The sequence below is a fragment of the Scyliorhinus torazame genome, chromosome 9 (genome assembly GCF_047496885.1).
Source record: "Scyliorhinus torazame isolate Kashiwa2021f chromosome 9, sScyTor2.1, whole genome shotgun sequence".
Classification (NCBI taxonomy): domain Eukaryota; kingdom Metazoa; phylum Chordata; class Chondrichthyes; order Carcharhiniformes; family Scyliorhinidae; genus Scyliorhinus; species Scyliorhinus torazame.
Genome location: NC_092715.1, coordinates 248500794 through 248515439, shown reverse-complemented (window position 1 = coordinate 248515439; position 14646 = coordinate 248500794). Strand labels below are relative to the sequence as shown.

Here is a 14646-nt window from a genome sequence, read left to right as displayed (position 1 = left end):
TTGTTCATTTTGGAAGAAATAATAAGAAGGCATGTTATTATTTAAATGGAGAGAGACTGCAGAAAGCTGGAGCACAAAGAGCGTTGGGGTCCTTGTTCATGACATCCAGAAAGCAAACATACAGATGCAGATGGTAAAAGGAAATGGAATGCTGGCTTTTAATTCAAGGGGACTGGAGTATAAGGAAATATATATTATCACTGGAGGTCCCTGCTTAGAATCGCCTACCTCAAAGACCATGTGAATATATGGCGTAAGTTTAATCCGTTCACTGTTTGCAAGGCACAGCATTTTGTTATCATCAAGGACTGTGTTCATGTTCTCAATCCAGAGTGCATCAACTGGACCATCACAGACAATCCATTTGTGTTCTTTACTTTCATCATTCACAGCTGCACGGACACTAATTGCCATGAGGCCATCATTCCATTCTAGTGTCACGGTATTTACTTCACCATACAGTTCGCCCATTGTGATTGATTTCGGGTTCAGCACGTATGTCTTCACTATCTGATAGTTTGGGTCTTTCTCACCAGCATTATACAAAGTTCCGAGAGTTTCTGCCAAAATCTGGTAAACAGTAGTTTTGCCACTTCCTGTGGGCCCAACCAGCATAACACCGTGCCGCACAATCATGGTTTCATACAACTGTATGACCTTTGAAATCATAGTAGGGATAGCTTGCAGGCCACGGTTCAACATGACATCAATAGTTGTTTGCTGGAATGAACCATAGTCATGATCTGGAATAATAACTCCTGGAAATAAATCTGAAAGGATCCCACTGAAGGAAGAAAATAAAAACATCACCATTGTCCATAGTCAAACCATTCCAAAGCAAAGTACCATTCAAACCTTAAAATACCATATTTTATTAATGTATCTCAAAATCATGTGAATATAGCAAGTTGGCATTTCTACATTTTAAATGAAATTACAGCAATATTTCAAAAGCATATGGACAGACTAAAGAGAATAATTGGAAGGGCTATGGAGAACGGGCAGGACAGTGGAGCTAAGGCCATGATGGGATCAGCCATCATCACATTGAAGGCGTTTCGGCTTTGGAGGCTAAATTACCTACTCCTGCTCCTAGTTCATGTGTTCTCGGGAGGAGATGCACTGGCTGATTTTGCAACCTAGCTCTTGGTCTGTAGCATTGTAGGTAACAGATGAGGAACATATCAGCCATGATCGAATGGCAGAGCAGACTCGATGGGCTGAATGGCCTAATTCGGCTCCAATATCTTATGAACTAATTCATAATATTGCATTACTTATTATGATTCTTTAAAAAAAAATCTGCTATTTACCCGAAAAGCAGTGCATCATCTGTCAGAAACTTTGGTAGGTTAGAATCTCTTAAGGCTCTAATCAACACAACATCCTCATTCAAATCTGGGTTTTCCCTCTTCAGAGACCTAAACAGAAGAAATGTGACGGAATATTAAATTGTCTTCAAAACTAGTACATGCAACTAACTGTACATCAACAAAAATTATATTTTAGGCAAATAATCATTTTCATTCCAATGGAGTCATAGAGACAGATATGTATCAGTGAAACCCACTAAAAAGAAACTAATATCTACAGTATATCACATTTCCACATCAACACAATGAAGGTAAGGTATTACTGAGAGTGAGCAGCCTTCTGCATCCTGGAATGGTTACCATCGCCGCAACAGAGATTAGACCAACACAAGGCTAAATCCAGGAAAAACACACTCCACAACGTTAAATTCTGCTTATTTGACATCCATCACCTTTCCTGCCTTTCTAACAATTTCACACAGTGGGAGGCAGTGGCGTTGTGGCATTGTCACTGGACTAGTAACCCAGAAACCCAGGGTAATTCTCTGGTTCAAATCCCACCATGGCAGATGGTGAAATTTAAATTCAATAAAATCTGGAATTAAAGTCTAATGATGACCATGAAATAATTGCCACTTGTCGGTAAAACCCATCTGGTTCATTCGGGAAGGAAATCGGTCATCCTTACCTGGTCTGGCATACATGTGACTCCAGACCCACAGCAAAGTGGTTGACTCTTAAATGGCCTCAGGGATGGACAATAAATGTTGGCCCAGCCTGCAATGCCCACATCTCGAATAAAAAAAAACACTCTCGTGCTCTCCTTCTTGGATCCCACCACTGCAATGTTTTCTTCATTTGGGGTGCACATCTAACCCAACATCATTTAGCAAAGTTCTTTGCCCAACTCTTCACTCACTACAATCAACTATTCCAAACAATAACAATTACAACTATTCTCCTTGTGATTCCTATATAAGGTATGTTAGTTTTCCACAAATTCAAAAAAATAAGTCAAAAAATAAGCTCAATACTTGAACAGTTCCATTTATTTAACAGAGCTGAAGAGCACAATGTTTTGACCATTGCTTTACAGACTTTAAATTGGATAAAGTTTGTAAATATTCATCCCATAGGCATACCACAGATACCAGTTGAGAGGAGCAGTAAGAAGTCTCACAACACTAGGTTAAAGTCCAACAGATTTATTTGGAATCACTAGCTTTCAGAGCGCAGCTCCTTCATCAGTTGAGAGCAGAACCTGGATTGAGCTTAATTTTATTTAGTTACAAAATCAGCATTCATTGCCTATCCCTAACTGCTCTTGTGAAGTAATTGCAAACCATTGCCTTGAATTGCCAGTCTATTTTGGCATGGGAGCTCCCATTGTGTTCTTAGGTTGGAAGTTTCAGGATTTTGAGCCAGCAGTGGTGGAGGAACAGCAATATATTTCTAAGTCAAGAGAGAAACATACATGTGGTGTGTCTCACATGCCTGCTGCCCTTGTTCTAGGTGGTAGAGATTTGGAAGGTGCAGTTGAAGAAGGCTTGGCCAGCTGCTTACAGATGATGTGTACTGTTGCCAATGTACATCTGTGGTGAAGCAACTGAATATTTCAGATGGTGGACAGGGTGCCAATCAAGCGGGCTTGTTGAGTGTTGTGGGAGTTGTACTCACCCAGGCAAGTGGATGGTATTCCATCACACTCCAGAGGCGAAATTCTCCGTTATCGGCGGAAAGTGCGCCAATCGGCGCAAAAAACGGCGCAAATCCCACTTGCGTCACGTCATAAAAATGGATCGATAGTCTCTGGCCCGAAATGGGCTAGCAGCGACGTAACGGGATCCGCGCTTGCGCAGTGGTTCACGCCGTGCAGCGTCATACGCGCTGCACGGCGTGACGGCTCATAAGGCCGCGCAGCTCCAGCCCACCCGACCGGAACACCCGAACGCAACACCCGACTGGATGGCTGGCAGTCGCTCAGTCCCGAGGTTCGAGTCACGCGATGTGGAGGCACTCCTGGACGCGGTGGAGCAGAGGAGGGACGCCCTGTATCCCGGGCACGGCCGCAGAGTTACCCCACGCCACAGCCGGCATCTGTGGAGGGAAGTGGCAGAGGCCGTCACCGCTGTGGCCCTGACACCACGGACAAGCACCCAGTGCCACAAGAAGGTGAATGACCTCGTCAGAGCAGGCAGGGTGAGCCTCCCCATATCCCCCCCTCCCCATATCCCCCCTCCCCCATATCCCCCCTCCCCCATATCCCCCCTCCCCCATATCCCCCCTCCCCCATATCCCCCATATCCCCCTCCCCCATATCCCCCCTCCCCATATCCCCCCTCCCCATATCCCCCATATCCCCCCCTCCCCCATATCCCCCCTCCCCCATATCCCCCATACCCCCTCCCCCATATCCCCCCTCCCCATATCCCCCCTCCCCCATATCCCCCCATATCCCCCATATCCCCCCTCCTCCATATCCCCCATATCCCCCCTCTCCCATATCCCCCCTCCCCCATATCCCCCCTCCCCCATATCCCCCCTCCCCCATATCCCCCATATTCCCCCTCCCCCATATCCACCATATCCCCCCTCCCCCATATCCCCCCTCCCCCATATCCCCCCTCCCCCATATCCCCCCTCCCCGATATCCCCCATATCCCCCCTCCCCATATCCCCCCTCCCCCATATCCCCCATATCCCCCCTCCCCCATATCCCCCATACCCCATATCCCCCCTCCCCATATCCCCCCTCCCCCATATCCCCCCTCCCCCATATCCCCAAGTGAATCCAGCCCTAACCTTAACCTCTGCAATGCACGCGCAACCGATGGCGTGCATTCATATACCTGCCTAACACTGTTGCCTTTTACCCCTGCCACCACCCCCACCCCCCACCCCCCCACAGGAGAAGCGCGCACACAACAATAGGGAGCATGTGAGGACTGGAGGAGGGCCCGCTGATGAGAGGCCACTGACCGTACACGAGGAAAGGGCCCTGGAACTGGCTGGCGGACCTGAGGACCGGGAGGTTGCTGATGCAGAGGTCGGGGGCCCACCAGCAAGTGAGCCACCGACAGCCCGTCCCCATATCCCCCCTCCCCTATATCCCCCTCCCCCGTATCACCTGATCACTGCCTGATGTCTAACCATGCATGCTTCATTGTGTATCGTAGGACCAAACATCCAGGCACCCATCCCCGCAGATGCAACCGCCCGCAGGATGCCCCTCAGAGACCACGGGAGACGGAGAGACCCGGACCCTCCAGCATGCGACGCCCGCAGGATGCCCCTCGGAGACCACGGGAGACGGAGAGATCCGGACCCTCCAGCATGCGACGCCCGCGGGATGCCCCTCGGAGACCACGGGAGACGGAGAGACCCGGACCCTCCAGCATGCGACGCCCGCAGAATGCCCCACGGAGACCACGGGAGACGGAGAGACCCGGACCCTCCAGCATGTGACGCCCGCAGGATGCCCCTCGGACACCACGGGAGACGGAGAGACCCGGACCCTCCAGCATGCGACGCCCGCAGGATGCCCCTCGCACACCACGGGAGACAGAGAGACCTGGAGCAACAGGGAGACGACACCCCGTCACATCCGAGCCAGGATACCACTACCCAGGACACCACTACCCAGGACACCACTACCCAGGACACCACTACCCAGGACACCACTACCCGGGACACCCCTACCCGGGACAGCACTACCCGGGAAGACGAAATACCGGACAGTGATTCAGAGTGGATGGGTGGAGACGAACCCTCACCCCAAAGTGCCATGGACTCAGAGTGGGACGAAGAGCACGACACAACGCCACTGCTGTCACCAACACCCTCCACCATCGCAGAAACACTCACCACGGCTGGGCACTTTAGTGATGAGGCGTCTGGTACACTCACTGGTGCGCACAACACAGCCATCCCGGTACAGCAGGTGGAGGTAGGAGCAGCAGAGGGACCGGGCGGTCGGAGGGCAGCCCAGGCCAAGCGAACATCTGCCGCCCAGATGGATCCCGGGTTCCTGCAGTTACCACACCCACACATAGATCCGATGCAACCACCGACCCGGAGACGAGTGAAGAGGGTGACGGGCGGCTTGCGGCGGCTGCGGTCGCAGGTGGAGGAGTCCACCCACGTCCAGGAGCTGGGAGTGGTCCCGGTCATGCGTGCCACCCAGGCTGACACCGCACGGGTGGCGTCCGCGGTGGAGGCAATGGTTGCGACGGTGTCAGACATGGGGAACGGTTTGCGAGGCCTGGGGCCTTCCGTGCAGGCGGCGTCTGTGGCCCAGGAAATGGCTGCCCTCTCCCAGGAGGCCATGAGCCAGTGCCAGCGCCAGATGGCAGAGGCGCTCAACGCCATAGCCCAGTCTCTGCAGGCCATGGCCCAGTCTCAGCAGGCCATGGCCCAGTCTCAGCAGGCCATGGCCCAGTCTCAGCAGGCCATGGCCCAGTCTCTGCAGGCCATGGCCCAGTCTCAGCAGGCCATCGCTGAGGGCATCGGGGCCAGTGGCCATATGCGAACCGGCGTCGCACTGTCACAGACAGGGTTTGCCAACACCCTGGGCTCCAGCAGACCCCTGTCGATACCAGCACGGGCCTCCAGGACTGGCAGCGCCAGATGTCGGGGGGGGCGTCGGATGGCCAGCCCGTTCGCATCCCCCATCCATGTAGAGGCCTGGGGGCCATCGGGCACCCCGAGGGAGGAGGAGGTGGTGTGGTCCGTCCCGGCTCCCTCTGTAGGGGAGGTCCCGGTACACCGCGACACCTCGGACTCCCCCCCTTCCGTCCCAGGTGCATCGGGTGGGCAATGGGCAGGACAGGCTGGCAGCTCGCCATCCCAGTCGCCCGGGCCGCAGCCTGGCCCATCTAGACAAGGACGCCCCAGGAGACGGCCGCCAAAGGGATCCAGTGTCAGAGGGCAGGAATCACAGGAGTCCACCTCCAGTTCTGCTGTACCGTCTGGGGAACCACGTAGACGTAGTCAAAGGGCCCGTAAGGCCAAACAATTAGACACTGAGTAAGTTGGCACGGGTGCAGGGCACAGATGAGTTTTAGGGGCTAGGGCACGTGCATGAACTCCTTTGGTTATTAAAGTCAATGTTACACCTACCGAAGCTGCCTTTGTGCTCTGTCCAAAGTGTGCGGGTGTGTCATGTACGTTGAGCGCAAGTGTGTGTGTGAGGGGTGGTCTTACCTCAGCCCCAGGTGAGTCTGCCCCCTTCCCCCTGGGCCGCCATCAACATCCCCCGGGCAGAGGACGGGACCGTGCGCTGCAGTGTCACAGCCGCATGCAGGGATGGTCTGGGTGGATGGTGGTACTGTGGCCATGGGTCAGACATAGTCCAACGATGTAGAGCCAGGAGCTCATCGCAGGGCGGGTTGTCATCATCCTCCATGGCCTGCGATAGACACGCGTCCACCCGCAACTGTGTGAGCCCGGCCCGTTGTGCCGCCGGTGGATCGGCAATGGGGGGGGGGGGGGGTGGTGTGCATGCGGGTGGGGTGGGTGGGGTTGCGGAGGGGGGTGAGGGTGCTGGGTGGGTGGATGGGTGGGGGGTGTGGGTGGTCGGCTGTTGCCATGGTGTGCGGTCTGTGGCCATACTACCTGATTCCCACGCCCATCTAGTCAGTGAAGCGGGCGTCTATCAGTCTGTCCCGTGCCCGCTGGGCCAGCCGGTAACGGTGGACAGCCACCCGCCTGTGTCTACCCCGTCTGCCCTGACCATTGCCCCCATCCCCCTCATCTGGGGAGGACTGTGCCTCTTCCTGCTGCTCCTCCACTCCGCCCTCCTCTGCCTGCGGCACATCGCCCCTCTGCTGGGCTATGTTGTGCAGGACGCAGCACACCACAATGATGCGGCCGACCCTATCTGACCGATACTGGAGGGCGCCCCCAGAGAGGTCCAGGCACCTGAAACGCATCTTCAGCACGCCAAAGCACCTCTCGATCACTCCCCTTGTCGCTACATGGGCATCATTGTAGCGGTTCTCCGCCTCATTGCGTGGCCTCCGTATAGGCGTCATCAGCCACAATCGCAATGGGTAGCCCCTGTCGCCCAGCAACCAGCCCCTCAGCCGAGGATGGCGTCCCTCGTACATGCCGGGGATGGATGACCGTGACAACACGAATGAGTCGTGTACACTGCCTGGGTGACGGGTGCAGACGTGCAGGATCATCATGCGGTGGTCGCAGACCACCTGTACGTTCATCGAATAGGTCCCCTTCCTATTAGTGAACACGGCCCTGTTATCTGCAGGTGGCCGCACGGCGACGTGCATCCCATCGATCGCGCCCTGGACCATGGGGAACCCGGCCACGGCAGAGAAGCCCACGGCCCGGGCATCTTGGCTGGCCCGGTCCACGGGGAAGCGGATGTAGCGGTGCGCCATGGCATAAAGGGCATCTGTCACTGCCCGGATGCACCGGTGCACCGATGTCTGCGATATGCCGGACAAGTCCCCACTCGGTGCCTGGAATGACCCCGTTGCATAAAAGTTCAGGGCCACCGTAACCTTGACGGACACGGGGAGAGGGTGTCCCCCGCCAGTGCCATGCGGTGACAGGTGTGCCAGCAGGTGGCAGATGTTTGCCACGGTTTCCCGGCTCATCCGGAGTCTCCTCCTGCATTCCCGGTCCGTGAGGTCCTGGTATGACTGCCGGGGCCGGTACACACGGGGCGCCCTCGGGTGCCTCCGTTGCCGTGGGGCCGCGACGTGCTCCTCCCCCTCCTCGTCCTGTCGGTCAGGTGTCCCTCCAGCCTGGGCGGCTGCCGCCTGCCCCTCTGCGGCAGCCTGCGCCGCCTCTCTGGCACGCTCCTCCTCCTCCTCCTCATCCAGGGCAACATAGACATGAGCGGCCAACATCGCTGGATGATCTGAAAACATGACGGCCTGGTGGGGGGGAGGGGAACGACGACATGTCATCATTGCCCATATCCCCTCCTCCCCCCAGCCAGGTGGCATGGACCGCATGGGTCCAACTGTTGGAGGCTGGCACCTGACCAGGTGGACAAACTCACTTGCCCTCCCATCACCCTCCTCGGCACGGACCCCCCGCCAACCTCCACCCCGGCACGGACCCCCCCCCCCAACCTCCACCCGGCACGGATCGCCCTCCCCAACCTCCACCCCGGCACGGACCCCCCCCCCCAACCCCCACCCCAGCACGGACCCCCCCCAACCCCCAACCTCCACCCCGGCACGGACCCCCTCCCGGCACTCCCCTGGAGCCCAGCCTACTCTAACCACCCCCCCCCCCGCCGCACACACACACACACAAGCCGAGACACACCTCTCCTCACGCAATCAGTCTGCGGCCTGTGCTGGAGCACCGGGTCACGCCGATGAAAAGGAGGTTTGATTCACGTCGACGTGAACGGTCATCACGTCGACGGGACTTCGGCCCATCCGGAAGGGAGAATATCGGCAGGCCGAAAATCGGCTGCCTTGCGCAGACCCGTGACATTCTCCGCGGCAGCGGCGCCATTAACGCCCCGCCGACATTTCTCCCTTCGGAGACTTCGGCGGGGACGGGGGCGGGATTCACGGCGGCCAACGGGCATTCTCCGGCCCTCTCGGGGGTCGGAAAATGACGCCCCTGAATTATGCCTTGATAAAAGTGGATAGACTTTGAATTCCAAGCCTCGGACCTGGGGCGAAATTCTCCGGTATCGGTGAGATGTCCGCCGATCGGCGCCAAAAACGGTGCAAATCAGTCGGGCATCGTGCTGCTCCAAAGGTGCGGAATCCGCCGCATCTTCGGGGCCGAGCCCTAACCTTGAGGGGCTAGGCCCGCGCCGGACTGATTTCCGCCCCGCCGGCTGGCGCAAGTGCCCCGCCAGCTGGCGCGGAAATGACATTGCTGGGCGACGCATGCGCGGGAGCGTTAGCGGCCGCTCACGGCATCCCCGCGCATGCGCTGTGGAGGAAGTCTCTTCCGCCTCTGCCATGGTGGAGACCGTGGCGAAGGCGGAAGGAAAAGAGTGCCCCCACGGCACAGGCCCGCCCGCGGATCGGTGGGCCCCGATCCGGGCCAGGCCACCGTGGGGGCACCCACCTGGGGCCAGATTGCCCCGCGCCCCCCCCCAGGACCCCGGAGCCCGCCCGCGCCGCCTTGTCCCGCCGGTAAGGTAGTTGGTTTAATCTACGCCGGCGGGACACGCATTCTAGCAGCGGGACTTCGGCCCATCCGGGCCGGAGAATCGCGGGGGGGCGGGGTGTGGCCGGCGCGGCGCGATTCCCGCCCCCGCCGAATATCCAGTGCCGGAGAATTCGGCAACCGGCGGGGGCGGGATTCACGCCAGCCCCCGGCGATTCTCCGACCCGGCGGGGGGGGGGGGGTCGGAGAATCTCGCCCCTGATCATGTAACCATAATATTTACGTGGCTGGTACAGCTAAATTTCTCATCAATGATATTAATTGAATCCAAGACAGTTGGTGAAGTCAAAACCAAAAGAAAGCACTTTTCTTTACTGAACGGGTTTAGTGACTTTGTTCAATCTCATAACACTCCCCTCACACCCAGTGCGCCTATTTATTTGTGCTCAAAGTACTAAATTAAACATTGTCCATCACCTGTGTATCTTAACAATATAATTAACATACCATTAACAAATGGTAACCCCTCCAGGATATTGATAACAGGGGAATTCAGCAGTGGTAATGTCATTGATTGCCAAGGGGAGATGGTTAGATTCTGCTTTGTTGGAGAAGGCATTGCCTGGCACTTAAATGGCATGAATGTTACATGCAATTGATCGACCCAAGACTGAAAGTTGTCCGGGTCTTGCTAAATGTTGGCACAGACTGCTTCAGTATCCAAAGGGATGTGAATGATACTGAGCACTGAACCATTATCCATAAGCATCCCCGATTCTGAATATAACAGATTGGCGTTAATTCATTCGGCAGCTGAAGATAGTTAGGCCCAGGACAGTACTATATTATTTCAACAAGCGCTGAGCTGCACCTGATATTTGATGATCAGGGACAAATTAACAATAAAAGCAAAAAAAAAAATTTGGAATCTGTTAAAATTACTTTTGTGGGGTTGGGTATTTTAATTTAGTCACGTTTTAAATGTCAATACATTCTGAGCATATTAATGTCAAATATTCTTATGTGTTAAAAGATAAAGAGAAAACAAACATTTGTGCTGCATCAATAATTGTTGGTCAAAAAGAGCACAACTTCTGTATAATGTATTATTACAGTAGTTGTGATGAACGGTTACTGCCTTATCATCATGTAAGGTGATGTCCCCTTTAAGACCGGGCATGGAACCCTGGGGAATCCGCCTCTGGCTCCACCCATCTGGGAGCAATACGTAAAGGGCTGCCTCATGGTCTGTGCAACAGTCAGCTCTCGTCTCTAGCTCTAGCATAGTTATTAGTTTAATAAAGCCTTCTTTACAGTTTAATCTCGAAGCATCATTATTGAGGGTACCTCAATTTATTAGACTAAACTAGATTCAGGATGGACGCAGGCCTAAAACCAGAGAAGCTCATTCTGGAAGCACGGACACCGGAGGCAAAGGAAATTTTTAAATATTGGCTGCGGTGCTTCGAGGCCTACCTGGACTCCGCAGAGACTTCCGTCCTGGGGCCACGCAAGCTGCGTCTACTCCACGCCCGGGTGTGTCACAGAATCTCCGCCACGCTCGAAAAGGCGACGACTTATGATGAGGCGATCGAGTTGCTCCGTAAGCGGTTTGTCAAACCCATCAATGAGGTGCACGCCCGGCATCTGCTCTCTACCTGCCAGCAGCGCTCGGGGGAATCGCTCGACGTGTTACAGGCCTGCGCCACGCGGCGACCCGCTCACCATGGGGGCACACCGTGCTACTTCTGCAGGCAGGGCCAGCACCCATGCCCACGCTGCCCAGCCCGCTCCGCGATCTGCAGCGACTGCGGGAAGAAAGGGCACTTTGCGAGGGTCTGCCTGGCCAGACCCAGGGGCCAGAAAAACAAAGAACAGCCGGCCAGAAAATCAGGCTCTCGGGCCCGCAGGCCTCGCAATGCTGCTGCGCACCGACCCGACACGCCCTCTTCTGACGCGTCATCAGCCTCGTGCGAATCATGGGAGCGGCCATCTTGTCAGCGGCCATCTTCTTGACCCGACACGCGCAGCCTGCAGCGGCGGCCATTTTACGAGTCCGACTCGGCTGAGGACTCCGACTACCCGCGACTGGGTGCGATCACCCTCGATCAAACTCGGCCAAAACACCTGCAGAACTCCATGATGCAGGTCCAGGTCAACGGGCACAACACTGCATGCCTCTTCAACTCCGGGAGCACGGAGAGCTCCCTACGCACCCACCCCGCATCCCAAACCATAGCCCTCGCATCTGGATCCCACTCGGTACAAATCACAGGGTACTGTATTGTGGATCTCTCAATCCAGGACACCAAATACACCCGTTTCAAATTTTATATCCTCCCTCACCTCTGTGCCGCCCTGCTGCTCGGACTGGATTTCCAGTGCAGCCACCGAAGCCTGACACGGAAGTTCGGCGGACCCTTGCCCCCCCCTCACGGTGTGCTGCCTTGTGACACTGAAAGTCGCACCCCCCTCGCTATTCGCGAACCTCACTCCTGACTGTAAGCCTGTCGCCACCAGGAGCCGGCGCTACAGTGCCCAAGATATGGCTTTTATCAAGTCAGAGGTCCAGCGTTTACTGGGAGAGGGGGTCATCGAGGCTAGCAACAGCCCTTGGAGAGCGCAAGTGGTGGTAGTCCAGTCCGGGGAGAAGAAACGGATGGTCGTGGATTATAGACAGACCATAAACCGATTCACGCAGCTTGACCCCCTTCCTCGCATCGCAGAAATGGTAAATCGGATCGCCCAATACCGAGTCTTTTCCACGGTCGACCTCAAATCCGCCTACCACCAGCTCCCCATCCGACCAAAAGACCGCCCCTATACTGCCTTCAAAGCAGCCGGCCGGCTCTTCCACTTCATCAGGGTCCCCTTTGGTGTCACAAATGAGGTCTCCGCCTTTTACAGGGCGATGGACCAAATGGTGGACCAGTACGGTTTGCGGGCGACATACCCGTACTTGGACAATGACACCATCTGCGGCCATGATCAGCAGGACCATGACGCTAACCTCAAAAAGTTCCTCCAGACCGCCCGAGCCCATAACCTGACCTATAACGAGGGCAAATGCGTTTTCCACACCCCCCGGCTGGCCATCCTCGGCTATGTCGTGGAAGACGGGGTCCTAGGTCCCGACCCCGACCGCATGCGCCCCCTTAAGGAACTCCCTCTCCTCCGCAGCCTCAAGGCCCTCAAACGGTGCTTGGGGCTTTTCTCCTATTATGTCCAGTGGGTCCCCAAGTATGCGGACAAAGCCCGCACACTCCTAAAGACCACCACTTTTCCCCTCTCGGCTGAGGCTCAATTGGCCTTCAACCGCATCAAGGCCTACATCATCAAGGCCGCCAGGCACGCGGTGGACGAAACCATCCCTTTCCAGGTAGAGAGCGATGCATCAGACATCGCCCTGGCTGCTACCCTCAATCAAGGAGGCAGACCAGTAGCGTTCTTCTCCCGAACCCTCACCGCCTCCGAGGTTCGACACTCCGCAGTCGAAAAGGAGGCACAAGCCATTGTGGAGGCTGTACGGCGCTGGAGACACTACCTAGCCAGTAGGAGGTTTACCCTTGTCACCGACCAACGGTCGGTCGCCTATATGTTCGATAACACTCAACGGGGCAAAATAAAAAACGATAAAATTTTGAGGTGGAGGATCGAACTCTCCACCTACTCGTACGATATCAAGTATCGTCCAGGGGAGCTCAACGAGCCCCCAGATGCCCTGTCCCGCGGCACATGCGCCAACGCGCAGGAGGCCCGCCTGCAAGCCATCCACAATGACCTCTGCCACCCGGAGGTTACCCGGCTCATCCATTTCATCAAGTCCCGCAACCTACCTTACTCAACCAAGGAGGTCAAGGCCATGGTCAGGGCCTGCCAAGTCTGTGCGGAGTGCAAACCGCACTTCTATCGCCAGACATGGTTCGGCTTGTGAAGGCCTCGGGCCCCTTTGAGCGACTGAGCGTGGACTTCAAGGGGCCCCACCCGTCCACCAACCGTTATGCCTATTTCCTCACCGTGATCGATGAGTTCTCCCATTTCCCATTCGCCATTCCCTGCCCCGACATGACCTCAGCCACGGTGATTAAGGCATAGCACAGCATCTTCACCCTGTTAGGTTACCCCGCTTATATCCACAGCGACCGGGGTACATCGTTCATGAGCGATGAACTGCGTCAATATCTGCTCAGCAAAGGCATCGCCTCCAGCAGAACGACCAGTTATAACCCGCGGGGAAACGGGCAGGTGGAGAGGGAGAACGCGACAGTGTGGAAGGCTGTCCTTCTGGCCCTGCGGTCGAGAAATCTCCCAACCACCCGCTGGCAGGAGGTCCTACCCCATGCCCTACACTCCATTAGGTCCTCCTCTGCACGGCCACAAATGAGACCCCTCACAACCGATTGTTTCTCTTCCCCAGGAAGTCTACCTCCGGGGTCTCGCTTCCATCTTGGCTGATGGCTCCGGGACCTGTTCTTCTCTGGACGCACGCGAGGAGCCATAAAACGGACCCCCTAGTTGAAAAGGTCCGACTGCTCCACGCCAACCCCAGTTACGCCTACGTGGAGTACTCCGACGGCAGGCAAGATACGGTTTCCCTCCGGGATCTGGCACCCGCTGGATCCTCCACCACAGGCGCCCCCTTCCCGCGCCGCTCCCCTGCAGGACCCGTCACCCCCTACAACACCCCCTTCAGGCCCTACCACCCGTTGGTGAGCCCCTACCATGCGCCCCCCCCTTTACACACCCCGCCGGTGCCGGCACTGCTACCCCAGGCCCTGCCTACTTCCCCTGCCCCGACCCGGACCGAAGCTCCGACCGCTGTTCTCCCGGATGTGCCCTCAACCGGGACGTCCGTGCCCGCCGCACCACCGCCCGCATTGAGGAGGTTGAGGAGGACGATCCAGCCACCGAGACAGATGGACCTATGATGGCACTTCACCCCCGCCGGACTCTTTTTAAACAGGGGGTGAATGTGATGAACGGTTACTGCCTTATCATCGTGTAAGGTGATGTCCCCTTTAAGACCGGGCTTGGAACCCTGGGGACTCCGCCTCTGGCTCCGCCCATCTGGGAGCCATACGTAAAGGGCTGCCTTATGGTCTGTGCAACAGTCAGCTCTCGTCTCTAGCTCTAGCATAGTTATTAGTCTAATAAAGCCTTCTTTACAGTTTAATCTCGAAGCATCATTATTTAGGGTACCTCAGTAGTCATACATAATATATAATTG

General features: G+C 56.1%; 1 protein-coding gene across 1 annotated transcript in view; it reads right to left on the bottom strand.

Moving 5' to 3' along the window:
• dnah6 (dynein, axonemal, heavy chain 6) overlaps nucleotides 1-14646 on the bottom strand; it is a 522203-nt gene that overhangs the window by 316003 nt on the left and 191554 nt on the right. The window contains exons 33-34 of the mRNA XM_072517256.1: nucleotides 1314-1421; nucleotides 229-784 (exon numbers count right to left, since the gene is read on the bottom strand). Coding sequence (XP_072373357.1) covers nucleotides 229-784; nucleotides 1314-1421 — 664 coding nt within the window. The remainder of the gene's footprint in view (nucleotides 1-228; nucleotides 785-1313; nucleotides 1422-14646) is intronic.